Below are 18,705 nucleotides of genomic sequence, written 5' to 3'. Positions count from 1 at the left end.
ATTGAAGTCTGGTTTGTATTTCAAAATGAAAAAGGCATATGACACTGTCCTAAAAAATATGTATATATTATTATTATTATTATTTTTAATTTTCTTTCTTTCAGTCCAAAGCAACAATCAGATTTGGTGCCAAACTTGGAGGTAAGTTGAATGTTTAATATTGCTCCATCTTTTTCAGAATTGCACTGCAGAAAGCAATTACTTCATTTGTTATGGTTTTCTTACAGAAGGATGGCAAAAAAGACCGTGCGGCAGTTGACAGAGTTTTCTTTCTTCGAATTATGCGGATATTGCGGATCATGGTGCCTCGGTTTTTTTGCATGGAGGTAGGAATTCCTTCTTATCTTTGGCTTGTATATCTGCAAGTCTCTTCAGTGCAGATGTGAATGAGTAATGTATAAATAGTGTAGAGAACAACCCCTACTATGGGGCAATACTTCAAGTATAATATTGCAATAGACATAAGTCATGTTTGCTGTTCGTTACGGTCGGGCTGGGTGATTTTGGAGAAAACATCAAATAAATGAATGGAAAACTAAACTTGACTTGTCCGATTTCCACCACCTGCCTCCCATGCCAATTGGGCTGAACTATCACATCGTGGAAATGTGTATTAGTACGACCCAAAAAATAAATAAATCATTGAAAACTTGGAGGAACAACCAGAAAATCAATTAGTCACTAACAAGGGTTAAATAGTATACTAAAAAATGATTAAAAAAAAAAAAAAAGAACAAATGCCGGCCGGCTGTTCCTGCTATGCGGTACATATTTTACATGAAGGAGGAATAAAAGAAGTTTTGATTCAGCTATATTATTACTCGTTCTTCACAGATGATGAAAAATATACGCCTATTATTATAACTTGTCTGTACATTGGGATTTTACAATCGTGATGCTCTTGTCACTGTTTTCATCTCAGACTGGATACCTGATCCTAATTGCTGTGATGTTGGTGGCAAGGACCTACTGTGATGTATGGATGATTCAGAATGGGACCATGATTGAAAGGTCAGACTGTTTGAAGCCTTCTCATTGGTATATGCCGAAGACTTTGGCTTGAAATGTCAAATGTAGCAGACTGACTTCCAGCCCAAAGGATTTTTTGGGGAAACAGAACACATCATTAATATGGTTGTTTGTGTATGTTGTTTTGCAGTGCAATCATTGGCCGCTCAACAAGCGATTTCAAGACCTTCTTGTTCAGCTTTATCCGATTCATGCCACTCGTAAGTCTCTGTCCTATGTGTATTTTTACGCTTCGTATAAAGAATACATACGTATATTTACATTTTACAAGCTGTACTCGTTTTTATTCACATTGAATCAAATGGAACTGGGTGAATCATTTTTCTTTTCTTTGTAGTAACAAAACGATCTTTATTCTTGTGCAATTTATTGACTGAAATCCATTTTGTATTTCCTCAATTCCTCTTTCTCCGGTTTGAAAGCCATTGGCAAGGGATTGATTCATGTGATGTGTTGCCTTCCAGATAGCCTTGGTGAACAACTTCCTCAAGTTGGGGCTGAATGAGCTCAAACTGAGGTTTCGCGAACGCCTTACAAAGCACCTGTATGACCAGTATCTACAGTAAGTCAGTCAGTCAGTCACTAACTGTGTAGAAGCATTTCAATCGCTTTTTCTTCTTGTGAAATCGAGGTTTGTGCCAAAATAACAAATCAATTGTGCATGTATTTCCTGGAATCTTCAGGGGCTTCACCTACTACAAAATGGGCAACTTGGACAACCGGATTGCCAATGCAGACCAGTTGCTGACTCAAGATGTGGAGAAATTCTGCAACAGTGTGGTGGAGCTGTATTCCAATCTCAGCAAGGTAGTACATTTTCTCTCAGCATAATACTTTGGTTGGACCTTATAAACAAAGCAATGACTAGTCAATGACTTAAGCCATTTTCACATTGTTTTGGTGGAAGTTGCTGCTAACTCAAATGATACCAACATTTTTATTTATGACACTGTCAGTCAGTTTTGTCTTTTTTTTTTTTTTTTTTTTTTTGCAGCCTTTGTTGGATATCGGTTTATACATCTTCAAGTTGACCACTGCCATCGGGGCTCAGGTATGCTACACTGTGCTTCTTTTTTTGCTCCCTCTTTGCCTGTCTATGTCAGGCAGCCAAGCATTTCTACTCATGGACCTTCCTTGGACTGATTGATTTATAGCCATGATTTTCTACCTAGGGCCCTGCCGTTATGATGTCATACCTGCTCATCTCAGGTTTGCTGCTGACCAGATTGAGGAGACCCATCGGCAAAATGACCGTCACGGAGCAGCGCTATGAAGGAGAGTACCGCTATGTAAACTCTCGCCTCATCACCAACAGGTAAACACACCCGCCGGAAGAATTGCAAGGTCACGCTTGAATACACTTTTTCTGAAGTGGCCTCTGCTTGCTTGCTTGCATGCATTGTTATCGCATCTTCCATCTGGGCTCTTAAAGTCAAGAGCAATCAAATGTAAATATTTGACAAAATATAACCTGAGAAGTGGCATGTTCCGCATTCCGTAAAGCTTTTTTCTTCTTTCTTCTCCAGTGAGGAGATTGCGTTCTACAATGGAAACATGAGAGAAAAACAGACCATTCACTCTACGTTTAAGAAACTTGTAAGTCTTATTTTCACAGCGTAAGGGCACATGTTTGAATTTGCCACCTGAATTTGTTCAGAAATCCAATGTTTCTACATTTTCGGAACTTGTGGAATTTGAAACTTTTATTCATGAGTCAAAAGGCAACTATCCTAAAAAGAAATATCCCCAAAAATTCTTCCAGGTTGACCATCTACATAACTTCATCTTCTTCCGTTTCACCATGGGATTTGTGGACAGCATAATTGCCAAATGTAAGCGCAAGTATTTCTTCTCTTGAAGTCTGAACCTCTTCTTTGAGATAGCAGTCACCCGACCGACCGACCGACTTTGGAGCCGTCCGTCTTTGGGCTGATACTTTTGCTTGTTTATGCCGCAGACATCGCCACTGTTGTGGGCTACCTGGTGGTTAGCAGGCCATTCTTAAACCTCTCCCACCCGCGACATCAGCACAGCAGACAGTCTGAGCTACTGGAGGTCAGCAATAGCGCCAAAAATCATCTAACGTCACTGAACGACCCAAATAAAGAATCAATTGATTTGAAAAATGGCAATGATGAGATTCACGCATTTTCTGCAGGATTATTACCAGAGTGGGAGGATGCTCCTTCGCATGTCCCAGGCGCTCGGCAGAATTGTTCTCGCTGGTCGAGAAATGACTCGGCTCTCGGGGTCAGTATTCTGAAAGCTTTGTGTGAAAAGATTTGTGTGATCTTCTCTGCTTAAATCGGTCATTTGATTCATCTCATACGGTTGTCTTTTTCCTCCCCCACAGCTTCACAACTCGTATCACTGAACTGATCAAAGTCTTGAAGGATTTAAATTCTGGCAAATATGAACGCACCATGGTCTCCCAACAGAAGGGTATATATATATTTTTTTGTCATCTGTTTTCTCCTGCCTTGCAGTAGTTTTTGACGGTTGCAGTTGAGTACATTTGTGAGATAAATGAGCCGGATGCCCTTGGTCAAGCTGTTTTGGGTTGCTAATGGTCACTTTAAAAAGATCAGTTCAAGATCAGAATTAAGATGGCCGGCCGTCATGCTCTATAAACAGTCCTAGGTCTTGCCTGATCAATACAAAGAATAAGTGGAGCGACCGAATGTTTCATTTCACTTTCAGAGTCTGACACAACAGAAAGTCTGACACTCGTGCCTGGAAGAGGTCAAATTATCAACAGAGATAACATCATCAAGTAAGTTTTTTTTTTTGGGAAAAGCAAAATGACAGATTTGCAGGAAGCTTGAGGTCGCTCACCTGATGGCAAGGTTCTTTTAAGAGAGCACCTTTCCAGAAGAATCTGAGCCTTTTTCTCTTTCAGATTTGACCATACGCCTTTAGCGACGCCAAATGGAGACATTCTGATCAGAGACCTTACATTTGAGGTCAAGTCATTCCTTTTTTACCTCATGAAATGTGCTCTGTCACAATAGTGTTCAGTATTATAACACGCTACTTGATTTTCCTGCCCACTAAAGGTGAGTTCTGGAACCAATGTTCTGGTGTGTGGACCAAATGGTTGTGGCAAGAGCTCGCTGTTCAGAGTCCTTGGAGAGGTCATTTTTCTTCTTCTTCTTCTTCTTCTTCTTTTTTGTTTTCTACACTAAGGAAATCCACTAAGGAATTTATTCCATACATCAGAGAAATAATTATCACAGGCAGAGGTGTGGAAAACAGGTCAGAGTGGTGGAACAGGTCAACCAACAGACCGAGGTGTGGAAAACAGGTCGGAATGGTGGAAGAGAATAAAGAAAAGGTATTATCGTGCCCAGGCCTCAGTAGGAGGGCACATGAATAGCACACTTAGGATTCAGATCCTGACTTCTGTGGAAAGTCTAGTTGTGCCCTTGAGCAATGCCAGATTCTGATTTAAAAAAAAAAAAAAAAAATACTGGAATAAAATACTTTCCATTGCTTTCCACTCAAAAGCAGCTCCTTATGGATTGAATTGAATTTTCATATGCGTACCAGAGAAGTGCAATTTGACGTTTGTCTGTGTTTCCTAGCTTTGGCCTCTTTTTGGTGGACAGCTGACCAAACCAGAGAGAGGGAAGCTCTTCTATGTTCCACAGGTAAGATATGTACAAAAGAAAGTCCATGACAGTGACAAATGTACTCATCACTCCATTCCATTCCACTCCAACCCCCCCCCAGAGACCCTATATGACCCTTGGTTCTCTGAGGGACCAAGTCATTTACCCGGACACCATTGAAGAACAAAGGAAGAAAGGAATATCTGATCAGGTGGGAACCCTTTCCTACCAAAAGCCAAATGGTTCCATGTTGGATATGACTATCGGCTTTCAAAAGTACGACCAAAATACTTTTTGTATTGCTCTCTCCAGGTATTGAAGGAGTACTTGGATAATGTTCAGCTGGGCCACATCCTTAACAGGGAGGGCAGTTGGGACTCAGTGCAGGACTGGATGGATGTTTTGAGTGGAGGAGAAAAGCAGAGGATGGCTGTAAGTATTGCGCACTCCAATTGTCTCTGGCATCACAAAGCAATTCAATAGACTTTTGGCAACTCATGAATGTCTGGGTCTTAATGCTAGGGTTGTTGTTTTTTTTTTCTTCTTCCTCTACTGTCTTTGTAGATGGCCCGACTGTTCTATCACAAACCCCAATTTGCTATTCTGGATGAGTGCACCAGTGCAGTGAGCGTTGATGTGGAACACTATATCTACAGCCACTGCAGGATGGTATGATGTCTTTATTGCACACTTCTCAGCAAACGCTAGTATCATGGAAACAAGTCCATGTGTGCTTCAAACTCAGAAGTTGGCTTGTTCTTTAAAATAGTTTGTTAAAAGTGTGGGGGGGGACATTTTTTAACTTTTTAATGGGTAATACAAAAGCAACATGATAAAAAAATTCCAGTCATTTTATTTAATTGATAAATCGTCCTATTTTGTTTTTGTTTTGTAGGTGGGCATTACTTTGTTCACAGTGTCGCACAGAAAGTCTCTTTGGAAGCATCATGAAGTAAGTATTGATCTCAATTCATTTGAACACAATGCAAGTTTTTTCATAGAGCATGAGAATACACACTTCTAACAAAGTCATCATATACATTTGTTCAAACATGAAACAAAATAAATAGCTTCATACATGTTTTTGAGGAAAGTAGCCAGTCTGGCTAGAAGTATTATCAACAGAGAACTTAATAGCTTATGCAGTTTGTTTATTTATGTTTAGCAGCGTTGTTTATTAGGCATGATTCTGTTGTGAAAAGGATTTTTGCGTCAACCTTTCCCTCTTTTTTTTTTTCTTCTTTCTTCTTCAAAGTATTACCTGCACATGGATGGCAGAGGAAGCTACGAATTCAAACCCATCACAGAGGAAACTGTGGAGTTTGGCTCTTAATTGCTTACTTCAGTCCTCACTGAAATGCACTTGTCTGCTAATCCAGTCCAAGCTTTGCACAGAAAACGGTGCCTATACTAGAATATTAGCTAATGGTATTGGAAGGTGTGGCTTTGGTTTGGTTCTTGGGACCTATAATTGTTCATTTGTTAGATGTAATCATCTCATGAAGCAGACTAACAACGGTTGGCATCATGTTTTATAGTGAAGAATGTCCAGGGCAGGGCACAGAAACCCATTTAGTTTCTCTTTATTTCAGAGGAAAGTAATTGTTCCAGCACTTTCAGTTACCGTCCATGCCCTAAAAATGTCTCTTTATATGTTTTATACTCTGACGGCCTTCTTATGATTGACAAGTTGTGTGTCCGTGTTGGCCACTCAACCCTGAGTCAGCTGAGATGTTAAAGCAAGGAGGAACATAATTAAAGAGACGGTAAAGTGAGGATGGCTCATTTTTCTAGCCCACTTTATGTATTATTTGTCGAGTTAGCATTTTGTATTTTAACCATTCATTTTGGAGTAACAATGAAACGACAAATGCTTTTAAAAACGCTCACCTTTAATGAGGAATAGGGCCATGCACCCGTCCCCTTCATGTAACGTACATGAATTAAATACTAAAAGGTTCTGTAAAAAGCAAAAAAAAAACTTTAAGATTAGCCTACACTTGCATCATAGCGTTAAATGTAAGTTAAAAAAGTAAAAGAGCGGTTTAATTTTATTGTCTTTATTCTAAAACAAAAAAATAATATATTGCGATGAAAAAAAATCAAAGTACAACGACGCGTACCTTCGTTTTGGATTCCCTGAATTTGACCATAAGATAGCAAAAGTGTACCGTTTGTCGCCCTCTGCTGGTCTGCTGGTCAGTATGAGAAATGACGCCGCGTATATTCGTTTTGGTTTCCCTGAATTTGACCATAAGATAGCAAAAGTGTACCGTGTGTCGCCCTCTGCTGGTCAAGATGAGAAATGACGCCGCGTATATTCGTTTTGGATTCCCTGAATTTGACCATAAGATAGCAAAAGTGTACCGTGTGTCGCCCTCTGCTGGTCAAGATGAGAAATGACGCCGCGTATATTCGTTTTGGATTCCCTGAATTTGACCATAAGATAGCAAAAGTGTACCGTATGTCGCCCTCTGCTGGGCAAGATGAGAAATGACGCCGCGTAAATTCGTTTTGGATTCCCTGAATTTGACCATAAGATAGCAAAAGTGTACCGTGTGTCGCCCTCTGCTGGTCAAGATGAGAAATGACGCGTATATTCGTTTTGGATTCCCTGAATTTGACCATAATTTTATTTTATTTTTTTATATCATAGTGCAATGAGTTAAAGCACACCAATGGTGTTTGTACAAACCATCATTACGCAGAATTTCCTTATAAACTTTATTAATTCATCTTTTTGTATGTACAAATACATAATCTAACCTTCTGATATGAAACGTGTGTATTTACAAAACAGTCTTGATACTGTATGGAGCAACCTGATATAAGTTAGTCAAATACATGAACGCTGCAGGTTTCTTCTTTGACAACAAATGGAAAAACAAAGAGTTCTCATTACAAATATACACTGGAATGTTGTTTTACAAACAACAGACCAATAACGTTCCCCATAAAGCTTGAAGCACCCCTTCAAGAAAAAAGCTTTGAAACGATCGTAACAAATGCGATTCAAAGAGTCGCGTAAACAAATGCCATCGAAAGAAAACAAAACAAAAGCGATGGCAACAGTGGCCGCTTGCACGTCGCCCGCCTGTCGTCGTTTTTGCCGTCACACGGCCGAGCTGCCGTCGTGCCCGAGGATGTGGCTGATGTTGTGCGCCGGCCTGTTGTGTTGCTTGCTCGAATCGGCGGCAGACGCGTTGGTGAGCGACAGCAGCGGCGACATGGGCATGGCCGAGCCGTCGGCGGGCATGCCGGCGGTGATCTCTGGGAAGAGCGAGGTGAGGCTGAAGTTGGAGATGTGCGGCGTGATGCCCGACGAGTTGGTGATGGGCATGGGCGGCATGTCGGGCAGCAGCGGGAAGCTGGCCTGGGCGAAGCCGACGGCGCGCGGGGGCGATAGGATGGAGCCGAAGCGGTTGTTGAGGCCGGGTGGGGCGCTGGGCTTGTCGGCTCCGGGGCTGGTGAACATCTGGTTGGAGAAGTACTGCAGGGTGACGTCGCCCGGCAGGCTGGGGTGGGCGGCCGGCGAGTAGGACGGGTAGAAGGAGGGTAAGGAGTTGGCTGGCTCCACAGGCAGCAGGGAGGGCGTGCGCGAGGCGTTGGGCTGACTGACGGGCGGGATGAAGGTGGAGTTGGTGTTGATGGGCGGGTTCATGCCACCCTCGGGGATGAACGGGAAGCCAAAGTTCTGCGCCAGGTGCTGCTCGGCGACCAGGTTGTTGTCGCCAGACGTTTGGGCGCCATCCGCCATGAAGCGGACGATGGTGCTGCGCCGCGCCTCGCCGCCCGACTGCGGCCGGCCCAGAAGCACGCCGCCTCCGGAAGGCAGGGGCAGGTGGCCCTCGGGCTCAAAGGGGTTGGAGGACCGCAGCGTTCCCGAGCGGGGGCGCTCGCCCGCCCGCAGCTTGGCGGGCGGCGCGTGGCGCGAGTGCTGGCTGACGGGCGGTCTCGATGCCACCGGCGAGCGGCCCGGCTCAGGGGGGTGGGCCACCCGCACGCTGCCGCCGTGCATATTAGTGTTGACCTGAGAAATGTGGCTCTTGTTCATGGCGGAGGGTTTCTGGCTGGGACTGGAGGCTTTGGCCTGGATGTCTGTGGAGGGGTACTCCATGCTGACTGCTGGTGGGCAGCACTGCGCTGCCCTCTGGTTGTTCCCCTCAGGTGAAAGGAGGCTCTGCATGAAACTCTGATGACAAGCTTCCTGCTCACGCAGCAGCGCCGGTCCCACGTGGGAGCCCTGCGGCCCCATATGGACCCCCGCATAGCCGCTCGCGCCCCGGTTCCTGCTGTCTGCCGAGGGGGCCGCGCCCATTCGGAAGCTTCCCTGTTGCTGCTGCTGCTGCTGCTGCTGCTGCGCCCTCTGCGACTTGGGGGCCATGTCGCTGCCGCTGCGGGAAACCTGAGCCTCAAAACCGGCGAGCTGATGCGCACCGGGTCCAGGGGCCATGCTTTTGAACGGCGGGCACTCCGACACACGCTGAACATCAGCCGGGCCCGGGTGGTCCGAGGGGAGTCGGCCCTGCGGGTTGTGCGCCACGTTGCCTTTACCTCGTCCGGACGCGTCCATGTAGCCGCGCAGGTCGGCCTGATCGGGTGCGGCGCTGCCGCGGGCCGGCTGGAGGTGGTGCGCCAGGCGCTGCTGCTCGGCGCTCGTAGAGCTTTTGCCGATGAGCGCCTCGGCGGAGTAGTTTGAGACACGGTGGCGCTCCTGGCGGGACGGCGCGCACGACAGCTCGGACGAACGCGACACCGGGTTGCCGGGCGACGAAATGAGCTGCTGCTGCTGCTGCTGCTGCTGCTGCTGCTGCTGCTGCTCCAGATTCCTTGAAGTCATCATCCTCTGCATGGCAGCGTGGTCTTGACCAGACTGAGGGGAAAGGCACAGCACAGTTTAGATGGCCAAATGTGGCCTGGAGCGAATGCTTGACAATGTGAATGAATGCTTGACCGACCTTGGCCAGGTGGTTGCTGTGGTGGGCTCGGGCTCCTGCTGCCTGTGCCTCGCAGCTCTTCTCCTGGTGTCTAAAGTGCTGTTGTTGCTGCATGTGTTGTTGCAGGTGCTGCTGGTGCCTGCTGTGGGAGTTCTGTTGCTGCTGCTGCTGCTGCTGCTGCAGCTGTTGATGGTGTTGTTGGTGCTGCTGCTGCTGCTGCTGCTGCTGCTGAGTTTGATGCGAGGGCGCTTGGTGCTGTTGCGGATGCGACTGTTGGTGCTGCGTGGACTGATGGTGGGCCTGCTGTGGTTGCGGCGCGTGCTGCTGATGCGGATGCTGCTGCTGGACTGTGGACTTTTCCAGGTGGTGCTGCTGCTGCTGCTGCTTCTGTTGCATGGCGGCAGCGGGCGAGCCGGTCTGGCTGCCTCGGACCAGCCCCCTCTTCTTCTGCGCATGTTGCTCTTGCTGGAGCGCCCTCTGGTGTAGCGAGTGGCGCTGCGCGGGGTCCGCCTGGGTCAGGTGGTGTTGCAGATGGTACAGGTGGTGCTGCTGCTGCTGCTGCTGCTGCTTCATGTAATGATTGCCTCCCATGTGCTGGCCCGGCTGGGCTGCAGAATGTTGCGGATGGGCCTGGGGCGGGTGGAGCACCCCCGGCTGGTTCTGCTCACCAGGGCGGTGGGCGTCCGTGGCCCGGACTATGGGGCTCATGAATGAGTTTGTGGGGAAGAGCGAGCCTTCCGTGTTAATCCTCGCCATGGCCGAGGATGAGGGAGGCAGTTGTCCTCCCATCATCCGGCCGTGGTCCGCTCCTTTCACGTCCATGTGGCCCACAGTGGGCGCCGGCGGCGGGCACGGCTTTGCTCGTTTGCCTGTGTTGAGCATAGCCTCTTCCTGAGCTTGGCGCTTGGAGAGAATCTTGACTTGTCGCTCCGCCTGAGCCCTCATCAAAGCTGTTTTCATGGGGGCGTACTCGTTCAGCTGAGCGGCGCCCGAGCAAGGCGAGAGCGCGTTGTTGGACTGTTGGGAAATGTGGACCGAGGCGGCGGCGACCGGTGAGGGCACCGGGCACTGCTGGCTCGGCAGACTGGGAGAGCCCGAGTAGGATTGCTGAGAGGAGCTGGGCCTGATCAGGTTGTTGATGCTCAGGCTGGCAACGGTGCCACTTTGGGCTGAGCTCTGAGTCTGGACCTGAGACTGGGTGTACGTGATGAGATGAGCCGGGTTCTGCGGATGCCTGATCCCACCGACGGAGCCGTTGCCAACCTGTCCTCTGACGGACACCTGAACTGGAGGTTTGGCTGAATCTGCAGGTTTGGTGACTTCCACCTGCTGCACAGCGGGGGCTTTTTCTTTACTAGCGGGAGCTTTGGGCGGTTGCCACGGGGCTGGGGGCGCCTCGTTCCTGCCGCAGCTCCCGGCCCTCCTCCCTGGGCTGTCTTGTTCTAACATGGCCAACGCGAGCATCTCGGCCTGCTCGGACGTGAACGTAAATGTTCCAAAGGAGCCGGAAGAGCCGCTCATGCCCTGACCCTGACCCTGAGGGAGCATGGAGGCCACGGAGAAGCCCCGGCCCGCCCCTGCGACCGTGGACATGGAAGTGTCCGTCACGGGAGGCTCTATAGTTTGGTCATCAAGGTTAGTGTAAACCCCTTGAGATGCCACAAAATCTTTCTTGGGTGTCGTATCAGGTGTGGATGGTGCTAAACTTGTAGCAGGTCTTTCTTCCTGGGCCTGTCGGTTCTTGGCCGCCGGCTGGGGATGTTTGACTTGGGTCGGCACCGTCGAGTCAGGTGTTGGGCTAACCGACGACAGCGGAGTTGTGGATGAAGCGGTGGACTCTTTACTACAAGGCACTGATTTGATGTCGGTGGGTCGTTGGGGACAAGACACTGATTGTGTAGTCTGACTCGTGGCAATTATTGAAGTAGGACATGCGGCCCGAGCAGCGGTGGCGGCACGAGCAGCGGCGGCGCCGCCGCCATTCACGGCGGCGTCAGCGCCGCCGCTCGTAGTCGTGACAACGCTTGTGCTTGCTTTAGACGGCGCAGAGAGAAGAGCGACGTTACTTTGCGCCGTGCGAGTCGCCGCACCGCTCGCTTCAGATCCTACAGTCTGGCTCGGCGCCGAGTCTCCGTTTGAAGCCGCGGCGGCGCCGTTGTCATTCGTGGCCACGGCTGCGCTCAGCGAAGGCGTGACCGATGTGGCGCTGGCGCTCGCAACTGCGCTCACCGCAACACTTGTGGTCGCTTTACTGACAATAACATCATCAGGATTTGCGCTAATACTTTGCGGCCGGGACTGACTCGATCCGCTCGAGCCGCCGGATGTAAGAAGCATTTTTGGCGGGCTTTTTGGGGAAGCGACACTGGGTGTGGTTTGGGCAGTTGCCGTCGTGGCGGCTACGGGAGGAATGTCTGAGGCCTGAGATGCTCTCGCCTGGCTGAGCTGACTTTTCTTTGACGCTTTGGTCCTTTTGGCTGTTGAGCGTTTAGCACGAGGCGTCGTCCGCTGCCTCTTTCCGGCAGGCTTGGGCCCGCTCGCCGGTCGCCCGGATGTAACCCGACCGGGCTCGGGAGCCTGTAATGATCGCACGGGCGGGACCACCGTGGCTCCGGGGACTGTCCCGGGAGCAGGAGGCTGTCGTTTGGGCTGGACCGCGGCGGATGGCGCGGCCGGAGGCGGGCCGTCGTTGGCGCTCTGGCTAGAAATGCTAAGCGGAAGGCCCTGAGAGATGCTCTGGTTCAGACTACTGAGGGCCCCGAGACTCTTGAGAGCCACGTTGGTGGTGGGTTCCTCCGTGGTGGTAGGCTGGACCAGTTGGATTGTACGTTGAGAAGCGTTTTTGTCCAAAGTCTTCACGGGCTTTAAGGCAAACACCTGCCCGTTCACAGTGATGGTTTGCGGGCTGGTCTGGGCGCCGGCAGACGCCTGGCTCATCTGCGATGAATTGCTCGCTGGAGGCTGAGCCGGACGTGGGAGAATGGGCACCAGCTGCTTCCCGCCCACACTCTGCAACGTGGCCGTTGAAGCGTTGGCTGTTTGAGTCGCCGTTACGGAAGCGGGTGCGGCGGCGGCGGCTGTGGAGGGCACCAAGCCAACCTTGGGATTCTGAGGGGCGGGCGCGGCTTGATTGGGAGCTTGGATGATGACGATATGTTGACAGGGTGTCGGGTTGCTCGCTTCTTCTCCCATGACCGGCTGACTCGGGCAGGAGTTGGCCTGCTGCAGAATGACCACGCTGGGGTTGCTGCCGCTCGGCGGCGCCGTGGCCGCCGCGCCGCTCGGGTTGACCTGCAGTACCTGCATGGTTTGAAGGAGGGGCAGCACGGTGGCCTGCTGTGGAGTTTGAGGGAGAAGAGTCGCCGGAGGCTGAGGAACGAGAGATGCCGGCTGGAGGACGGCCGACTGGGGTTGAGACACGGCGGCCGGCTGCGGGAGCACGGCGCATTGGGGCTGCGGGGCGAGGACTGGGATGGCGGGTCGCAGCTGGGGCGGCCTGGCCTGAATATGTGCGGTGATGGGGGCCTGTTGGAGCGGCACAGGAGGCGGCTGCATCTGTATTTGAATGGGCTGAACGGGAGGACACACTGTCACCTGGTGGACGGCTTGGGCGCTGCTGCCGAGACTCTGGCAAACGGGCTGCACCGTGTTGCCTGCCATTTGCAGCGTCGTCCACGTGGTTTGCGTGCTCCCCGCCGCCCCCGTTCTGAGAAGGCCTTGACTGTTGGGGAGGGCAGTGTAACTTACAGTCCTGAGGGCGGCGTCCTTTGCACTCTGATTTATTGTGGCGAGGCAGGAGACGGCCGGCGGAAGCTGAGAGGCTGAACTCGGAGCTACGTTGGTCAGGGCGGAGGCGGCAGGCGGCAAGCCGGTGTTCCCGGCCGGTAGCTGGAGGGTGATGTAGGACACGGAAGGCGGCAGCTTCTCAATCGCACGCTGCTGCACCGTGGCGAGGCTCGAACCAGAGTTAAGCAAGGTAGCGGAAGAAGTGACTTGGAGCAAGGCTCCGTTTCCCCTCACACCTGCGCCCGCCTCCGATGGGGGCTGAAGCATTAAGGTGTCTGAGGGCTGCTTCCCGGGGCTCGTCTCTTTTCCCGCGGGGCGCTTCACCTTGCCGTTGGAATAGACGATTATGCCCTTGGGCAGCTGATGAGTGGGCGTGACTTTGGCCACTTTGGCACAGCGCTGTTTGCCCTTCCAGTGGACCGTGGGGTCTTCCAGGAGATTGATGTCATGGGCTTTGAGAAGCTCAATGTAGTGAGCGCTCTCCTTGCGAAGGTCCTCGCAATGACGCCGTAGTCGTCGGATCTCCTCCGCTGTAGAAAACACACGACCGTTTGTCATGTGTAAACAAAAACTCAAAAGTACTTCGGCTCACAATTTCTGTAAGAGTTGTCCTTCATCTATTCATTCGAGGGATTCACCGATTAATCGGTGGGCCGATTTGATTGGCTGATTTAAAAGCTTTGAAAATGAACATACATTTCTGGGCCCCCGTTTTTTTTTTTTCAACTTTACCTTGGACTTTATCACCGCCTTCCAGGAGCATTGCATCATTTTGTTTTTTCAGCTCGGTGATGTAGCGAAAGGCCTGGTCCAGGATCATGTTCTTACTCTGTGTAAACAAATAGAGAGAGTGAATTGAATTGAATTGACAATCCCTGCATAAAATGCATCTTAACCTGTTTAAGTGCTTGTGAACAGGGCAGCAGATTGCCAATGCGGTTGATCCCTGCATTTATCTTCTCTTTGCGGTGCCTCTCGACTGAAGACAAGAGAGGAAAGGTAAGTGTCTACAATGTAATTAGAGGTGACATTTCAACATTTGAATCATTTACCAGCATTGTGGGATTCTTTGTTTTTCTTCTTTCTGCAAAATGATTGGGAAACTCAGCTGATGAAATACAGGACGTCGTTTCTAACTGCAGTATTAACTAGAACTTACTTGGGTTTTCGACCAGTTGTCTCGGTTTCCGTCATCTCTGGCATCCTTTCCCAAACAGGTGCCTGTCAGTCGAGTCAGCACACTCACCGCTTTGACCTGAGATCCTTCCTGTGGCCGTCCTGCCATGTAAACACAACTATATTCAGGACGGCACTATGTGTATTGAACATGTTCAAAAGATTAGACATTGAAGAAATTCTCTCATGGTGGCTTAGAGACAAGCGCTGCCATGTTAAACTAGACATAGTGCTTCTGCTACAAGCACAAGCTTTAAAAGGCATTGCAGCTAACCTTAAGTCGTTGGCATGCATTTGCAACCACGATGTGACAAGCTATAGCTGAATATTGTGCTGCAGCTTTCCTGTACAGATAGTAGTTATCAGGCGAGTTAATTATTCAAGACAAAGTTAAGTAGCAATTAATGCTTAAGCCGTGTAGCTTGCTAGTGGTTAGCCTAGCTCACTTTTGGAGCCGAAAAAGAGCGCCGTTTCGTTGCTCATCCGCTAATAAAACGATATTATAAGACCGCATGTTCTCATTCACCTGTAGGTTGGACATTTTATGCAAGTGTCAGCGGCAGTGATAACTTAAGAGAGAGGTTTGAGAAGCTAACTGTTTACTAGCTACCTAGCATGCTATGTCAATCCAGCTCCCAAAACAATCTTAGCAGGGGAAAGAGGCGGGCGCTTGGGAAGCCGAGAACCAATCAAATCTTAGAGGATGGGCGATGCAGCCAATCAAAAAGTGCGTCCGTCCGACTCGACCGCTGGTTTTGTCTTATTTTCTCCCAAAATTGAACTATTTTTAAATGTTCGCAAATGGTTCTCATACGAAATTAATAGTGTTTTTTAATATCATATATAATTTTGTAGTCCTTCTCAAACGAATCTCGTGACGGCGTAAACGTGTCATGATAACCATAGAGTCGGAAATGAGTCATTCGACTTATAGTTTGAGAACAGACAGCATCTTTACTGCAAATAGTAATTCGTTTATTTAGACGTTAAAAAGTCATACAATATAGAGCTCCAGAAAAAGATAAAATTCTTCAAAGAAAGAAACCATGCTTATACTACAGTAGAGAGAGGACACAAGTCTCCTTGCATGCATTCGGAGTCAGACCTTCTTCTGGGTACAACACACTCGCACACTTCAAGAAAACCACAAGCGGAACATATCGGCGACCAATACTTGGCAGGAAGTTGTTGGGGAGGGGGAGGACCAGCTCTGCCGTGGCTCCTCCATCCCAAAAGACCTCGCGTTTCCCCTTTGGGGAAGAACGCATTGACATTCAATACTATTTCCCAAACCCAGGAGAACCTCTGAAACACTTCACCTCTGCAATGTAAAATGAAAATAAAACCAAACAAAACAACATCGGAATTGGTTGGAAATAAATTCCCAACGCACCACCACCACCACCACCTTGTTTACTGTTCCTCATGGCCCGTGGAGAAGACATTCCACCCGCCATAAGTTGTGGTTTGTTCAAACTGTTTCAAAACCACCCACTATAGAAAACAGCCCCGCCCCCCCGCCCCCTGAATTTACATTTTAGAACCGCATAAAAACCAAGTCAAACACAACGTATGCATTGCAAATACCAAACTCAGGTTGTCAATCGGAGGAGCACTTTTTGGACACTCTGTATGAGTTACATGTGGGGAGAGGGGGATTCATTTGCCGGCTAATTGAGGTTGTTGTTTTGTTTTGTTTTTTTCTTCCCCAATTTTGTCTTTGAAAGCGTCCTTGTGGGGTTGGGGCGTGTGTCACAGTTTATTGATGCGCAGGTCAGGTGTGCTGGTTTTTCCGAATTGCGGGTGACGCCCCGCTCGTCCTTCCGTTGCCACCCTACTCCGTCTTCTGAAGCTCTCTGCTGGGCGGCGCGCTCGGGCTGCGAAGGCTTTTCTGCAGGACGTGCGCGTCCGCCGGCTCTATCCTCTTGTAGTAGTTCTTCTTGGTCTCGATGATCTCAAAGCCAAACTTCTGGTAGAAGTCGATGGCTGACTCGTTGCTGATCTGCACGTGACTGTCGGAACGGGAAAAATCATTCCATTTTTTAATACATCTTTTATAAGGCATTAATCCAATGGCCATTGAAAGGGAAAACATAGAGCCCTCACAGGTAAATGTTGTCAAAAGTGCCATCCTTCTCGCAGATGTTGAGCACGTGGTTCAGCATCTTTGTACCTACGAGTGCCCAAAAATGATTTGAAGTCACCACTTTTAGAGAAAGAAAGAAGAAAAAAAAGTCCATCCATTTTGTGTGCCTCACCAATGCCAAGTCTCCGGTAGGGTGCGAGACAACCTAGGGTCATGATGTACAATCGCTTTTGGTTCTGAGAGTGGTCCACTCGGCAGCACACAGCCCCCACCGCGATGTCATTGAAATATGCTGCCAGACAGGGGACCCCGCTTTTATTGATCATCCTCTCAATGGGCTTTAAAGTACAGTTTCAGTAAATTTGCGCAGTCGCTTACCGAGCTTGGCGAGCTCGCCCACCTCGAGCACGTCCTTGTAGAACTTGTCGTTGTAGCTGACGGGGAAGATGACCTGATTGAGGCGCTTCAGCTGCTTGATGTTGTGGGGCGTCACATCGCCCAGCTCGATCCGGCTACTGGAACAAGAGCAAAACGGTCAAAGGCTTGAAACACGGCCAAAGTCGCTCAGTGTGTGTTGTGCTTTTTCCTTTGTGTTTTTTTCAGCGGGGATGACACCAGCACACGGCAAATACAAGCAACCACAGAAGAAGATTCTGACATTACGGTCATCTTAAAAGCAGTGAGTAGTTTTGCTTTGTTGTCTATTTAATATGAACTCTTCCTGTGGTTAGAAAAATACTGTGCAACTTTGTTGCTAAGAATAATTTGGAAATGTGTGTTTTTTTTTTTAACAAACAAAAGCTCTAGTGTGACTGCACACAACAGCCTTAGTGAACGTGCACCATTCTCTTTCACACAGTTCCACTGACAATGCAGGAGAAAGGTGAGGAAGAACAGGCATCCATCCATCCATCCATCCATTTTCTATAGAGCTTGGCCTCATTATGGTGAGCTGGAGATAATCCCAGTTGACCGGTCTCTAGTCAGTCACAGGGACATATAGATTAACAAATCATCACGTTCACCTTGTGGCCAATTTAGAGTTTTCAGGTAAACTGAAATGCATGTTTTGGGGACATGGGGAGACAAGACAAGTGTGGACAGACATTGGTGCTTGTGGACATTTTGATAGTTTTCAATGAATTTAACATGGATGTCAAAACAGTATGGCAAATCCACACAGTCAAGATTCGAACCCGCAACCTCAAAGCTGTAAAGCAATTGTTCGAACCACCAATCTGCAAGGTGAATCTCTTGACCCAAAACGCACACTTGTCATTGCTGACATTTAGTGACTACATTACAAACTCTAAATTTAGCGGTTGACTGATGAATACGTTTGATTACACACCAAACCAGTTCGGATTCCACATTTTTGCTGACTGAATTCAACAGATTAACATCCACTTTACCCGCTGTCTGAGTAGAGTAGGGAAGAAACCGCTCACGTTAGTTCAGTCTCGCGGGTAGCATCAACGGCACGCGTCCTACTCGCAACGCTTTGAAATCGGCGGGCAAACAGCGATGGCGTTCGGCCATCAACGGCGCTGTCGCGGGCTTCTTTTCATTTTTTTAACCTCTGGCTCGGGTACCGAGTTTAAAAATAGCTTAGCCGGGCTAAGCTAAGCTACCTAGCTTGGCTAGCCTCGCCGTCTCCTCCCCCGGTGACAAAATGCAGTCGTTGAACAACTTCGTTCGCGGCTTGAAAGCGGACACTCACCCTTTCATCGTAAACTGATATAATTGTCACCGAGTCTCGACTTTTAGCGTCGTGGCGGGCGGGCACGGGGAGATTTGACAGAGTTGGGGTCGGGGATGCCTTCCCGTTTTACTCTCCACATGTAGCTCGTTGCGATGGTTAGCTTAGCCGCCGCCGCACCGCTTTCCACGATAGTGAGCAGACTGTCAACCCTACAGAACGCATGCGCACTGTGGTGCAAGTGTTGTGTAAGGCCTGATTTTGGTCTGTCAGGATGTACACTCGACTTTCGGTTTCTGTTGGCTATCTAGCTTTTTGTGTTATTTTGAGTTAACTGTTATTTAAAATGTAAAAAAAATAAGGAAAAAAACCACAGATATA

The 18,705-nt window shown here is 48.9% G+C and overlaps 3 protein-coding genes across 5 annotated transcripts in view; 1 reads left to right on the top strand and 2 right to left on the bottom strand.

Annotated features, from left to right (window-relative positions):
- Positions 1-6,415, top strand: part of abcd3a (ATP binding cassette subfamily D member 3a) — a 7,437-nt gene extending 1,022 nt beyond the window's left edge. The window contains exons 2-23 of the mRNA XM_088363988.1: positions 105-141; positions 228-326; positions 923-1,011; positions 1,160-1,229; positions 1,494-1,591; positions 1,713-1,836; positions 2,024-2,080; positions 2,202-2,344; positions 2,556-2,625; positions 2,792-2,861; positions 2,987-3,084; positions 3,188-3,279; positions 3,383-3,471; positions 3,730-3,802; positions 3,929-3,992; positions 4,086-4,163; positions 4,614-4,679; positions 4,762-4,851; positions 4,953-5,072; positions 5,205-5,309; positions 5,536-5,592; positions 5,896-6,415. Coding sequence (XP_088220114.1) covers positions 105-141; positions 228-326; positions 923-1,011; positions 1,160-1,229; positions 1,494-1,591; positions 1,713-1,836; positions 2,024-2,080; positions 2,202-2,344; positions 2,556-2,625; positions 2,792-2,861; positions 2,987-3,084; positions 3,188-3,279; positions 3,383-3,471; positions 3,730-3,802; positions 3,929-3,992; positions 4,086-4,163; positions 4,614-4,679; positions 4,762-4,851; positions 4,953-5,072; positions 5,205-5,309; positions 5,536-5,592; positions 5,896-5,973 — 1,867 coding nt within the window. The 3' untranslated portion in view covers positions 5,974-6,415. The remainder of the gene's footprint in view (positions 1-104; positions 142-227; positions 327-922; positions 1,012-1,159; positions 1,230-1,493; positions 1,592-1,712; positions 1,837-2,023; positions 2,081-2,201; positions 2,345-2,555; positions 2,626-2,791; positions 2,862-2,986; positions 3,085-3,187; positions 3,280-3,382; positions 3,472-3,729; positions 3,803-3,928; positions 3,993-4,085; positions 4,164-4,613; positions 4,680-4,761; positions 4,852-4,952; positions 5,073-5,204; positions 5,310-5,535; positions 5,593-5,895) is intronic.
- Positions 6,416-7,350: 935 nt separating this feature from the next.
- Positions 7,351-15,196, bottom strand: usf3 (upstream transcription factor family member 3). Of its 2 annotated transcripts, XM_088362835.1 has the most exons (8): positions 15,066-15,189; positions 14,814-14,883; positions 14,523-14,641; positions 14,416-14,447; positions 14,260-14,342; positions 14,096-14,192; positions 9,599-13,893; positions 7,351-9,513 (listed from the first exon to the last, which is right to left on the bottom strand). In XM_088362835.1, the coding sequence occupies exons 3-8, from the start codon at positions 14,564-14,566 to the stop codon at positions 7,753-7,755; spliced, it is 6,312 nt and encodes a 2,103-aa protein (XP_088218961.1). In that variant the 5' UTR covers positions 14,567-14,641; positions 14,814-14,883; positions 15,066-15,189; the 3' UTR covers positions 7,351-7,752. The 2 variants fall into 2 exon arrangements, with proteins under 2 accessions (XP_088218961.1, XP_088218960.1); XM_088362834.1 differs by lacking the exon at positions 14,814-14,883 and having other exon boundaries at positions 15,066-15,196.
- Positions 15,197-15,492: 296 nt separating this feature from the next.
- naa50 (N-alpha-acetyltransferase 50, NatE catalytic subunit) lies at positions 15,493-18,560 on the bottom strand. Of its 2 annotated transcripts, none has more exons than XM_088362842.1 (5): positions 18,346-18,560; positions 17,004-17,137; positions 16,798-16,917; positions 16,646-16,712; positions 15,493-16,551 (listed from the first exon to the last, which is right to left on the bottom strand). In XM_088362842.1, exons 1-5 carry the CDS (start codon positions 18,351-18,353, stop codon positions 16,374-16,376), a joined length of 507 nt encoding a protein of 168 aa, XP_088218968.1. In that variant the 5' UTR covers positions 18,354-18,560; the 3' UTR covers positions 15,493-16,373. The 2 variants fall into 2 exon arrangements, with proteins under 2 accessions (XP_088218968.1, XP_088218966.1); XM_088362840.1 differs by having other exon boundaries at positions 17,004-17,140; positions 18,346-18,559.
- Positions 18,561-18,705: the final 145 nt, after the last annotated feature.

This window comes from Syngnathus floridae, chromosome 20 (genome assembly GCF_059516105.1).
Source record: "Syngnathus floridae isolate MCC-2025c chromosome 20, RoL_Sflo_1.0, whole genome shotgun sequence".
Classification (NCBI taxonomy): Eukaryota; Metazoa; Chordata; class Actinopteri; order Syngnathiformes; family Syngnathidae; genus Syngnathus; species Syngnathus floridae.
Note: the sequence above shows the minus strand (reverse complement) of the source record. Positions and strands in the feature narration are given on the sequence as shown.

What these genes read in the sequence shown, in the direction of transcription:
- usf3 (XM_088362834.1), bottom strand. Translation starts at nt 14,566, where the DNA reads ATGCCAGAGATGACGGAAACCGAGACAACTGGTCGAAAACCCAA. An exon ending in ACAACTGGTCGAAAACCCAA is followed by an intron (nt 14,448 to 14,522) that starts GTAAGTTCTAGT and finishes ATCATTTTGCAG; the next exon opens with AAAGAAGAAAAACAAAGAAT. An exon ending in AGGCGGTGATAAAGTCCAAG is followed by an intron (nt 13,894 to 14,095) that starts GTAAAGTTGAAA and finishes TGTTTTCTACAG; the next exon opens with CGGAGGAGATCCGACGACTA.
- naa50 (XM_088362840.1), bottom strand. An exon ending in GGGCGAGCTCGCCAAGCTCG is followed by an intron (nt 16,918 to 17,003) that starts GTAAGCGACTGC and finishes CCTGTCTGGCAG; the next exon opens with CATATTTCAATGACATCGCG. An exon ending in CTACCGGAGACTTGGCATTG is followed by an intron (nt 16,713 to 16,797) that starts GTGAGGCACACA and finishes GGGCACTCGTAG; the next exon opens with GTACAAAGATGCTGAACCAC.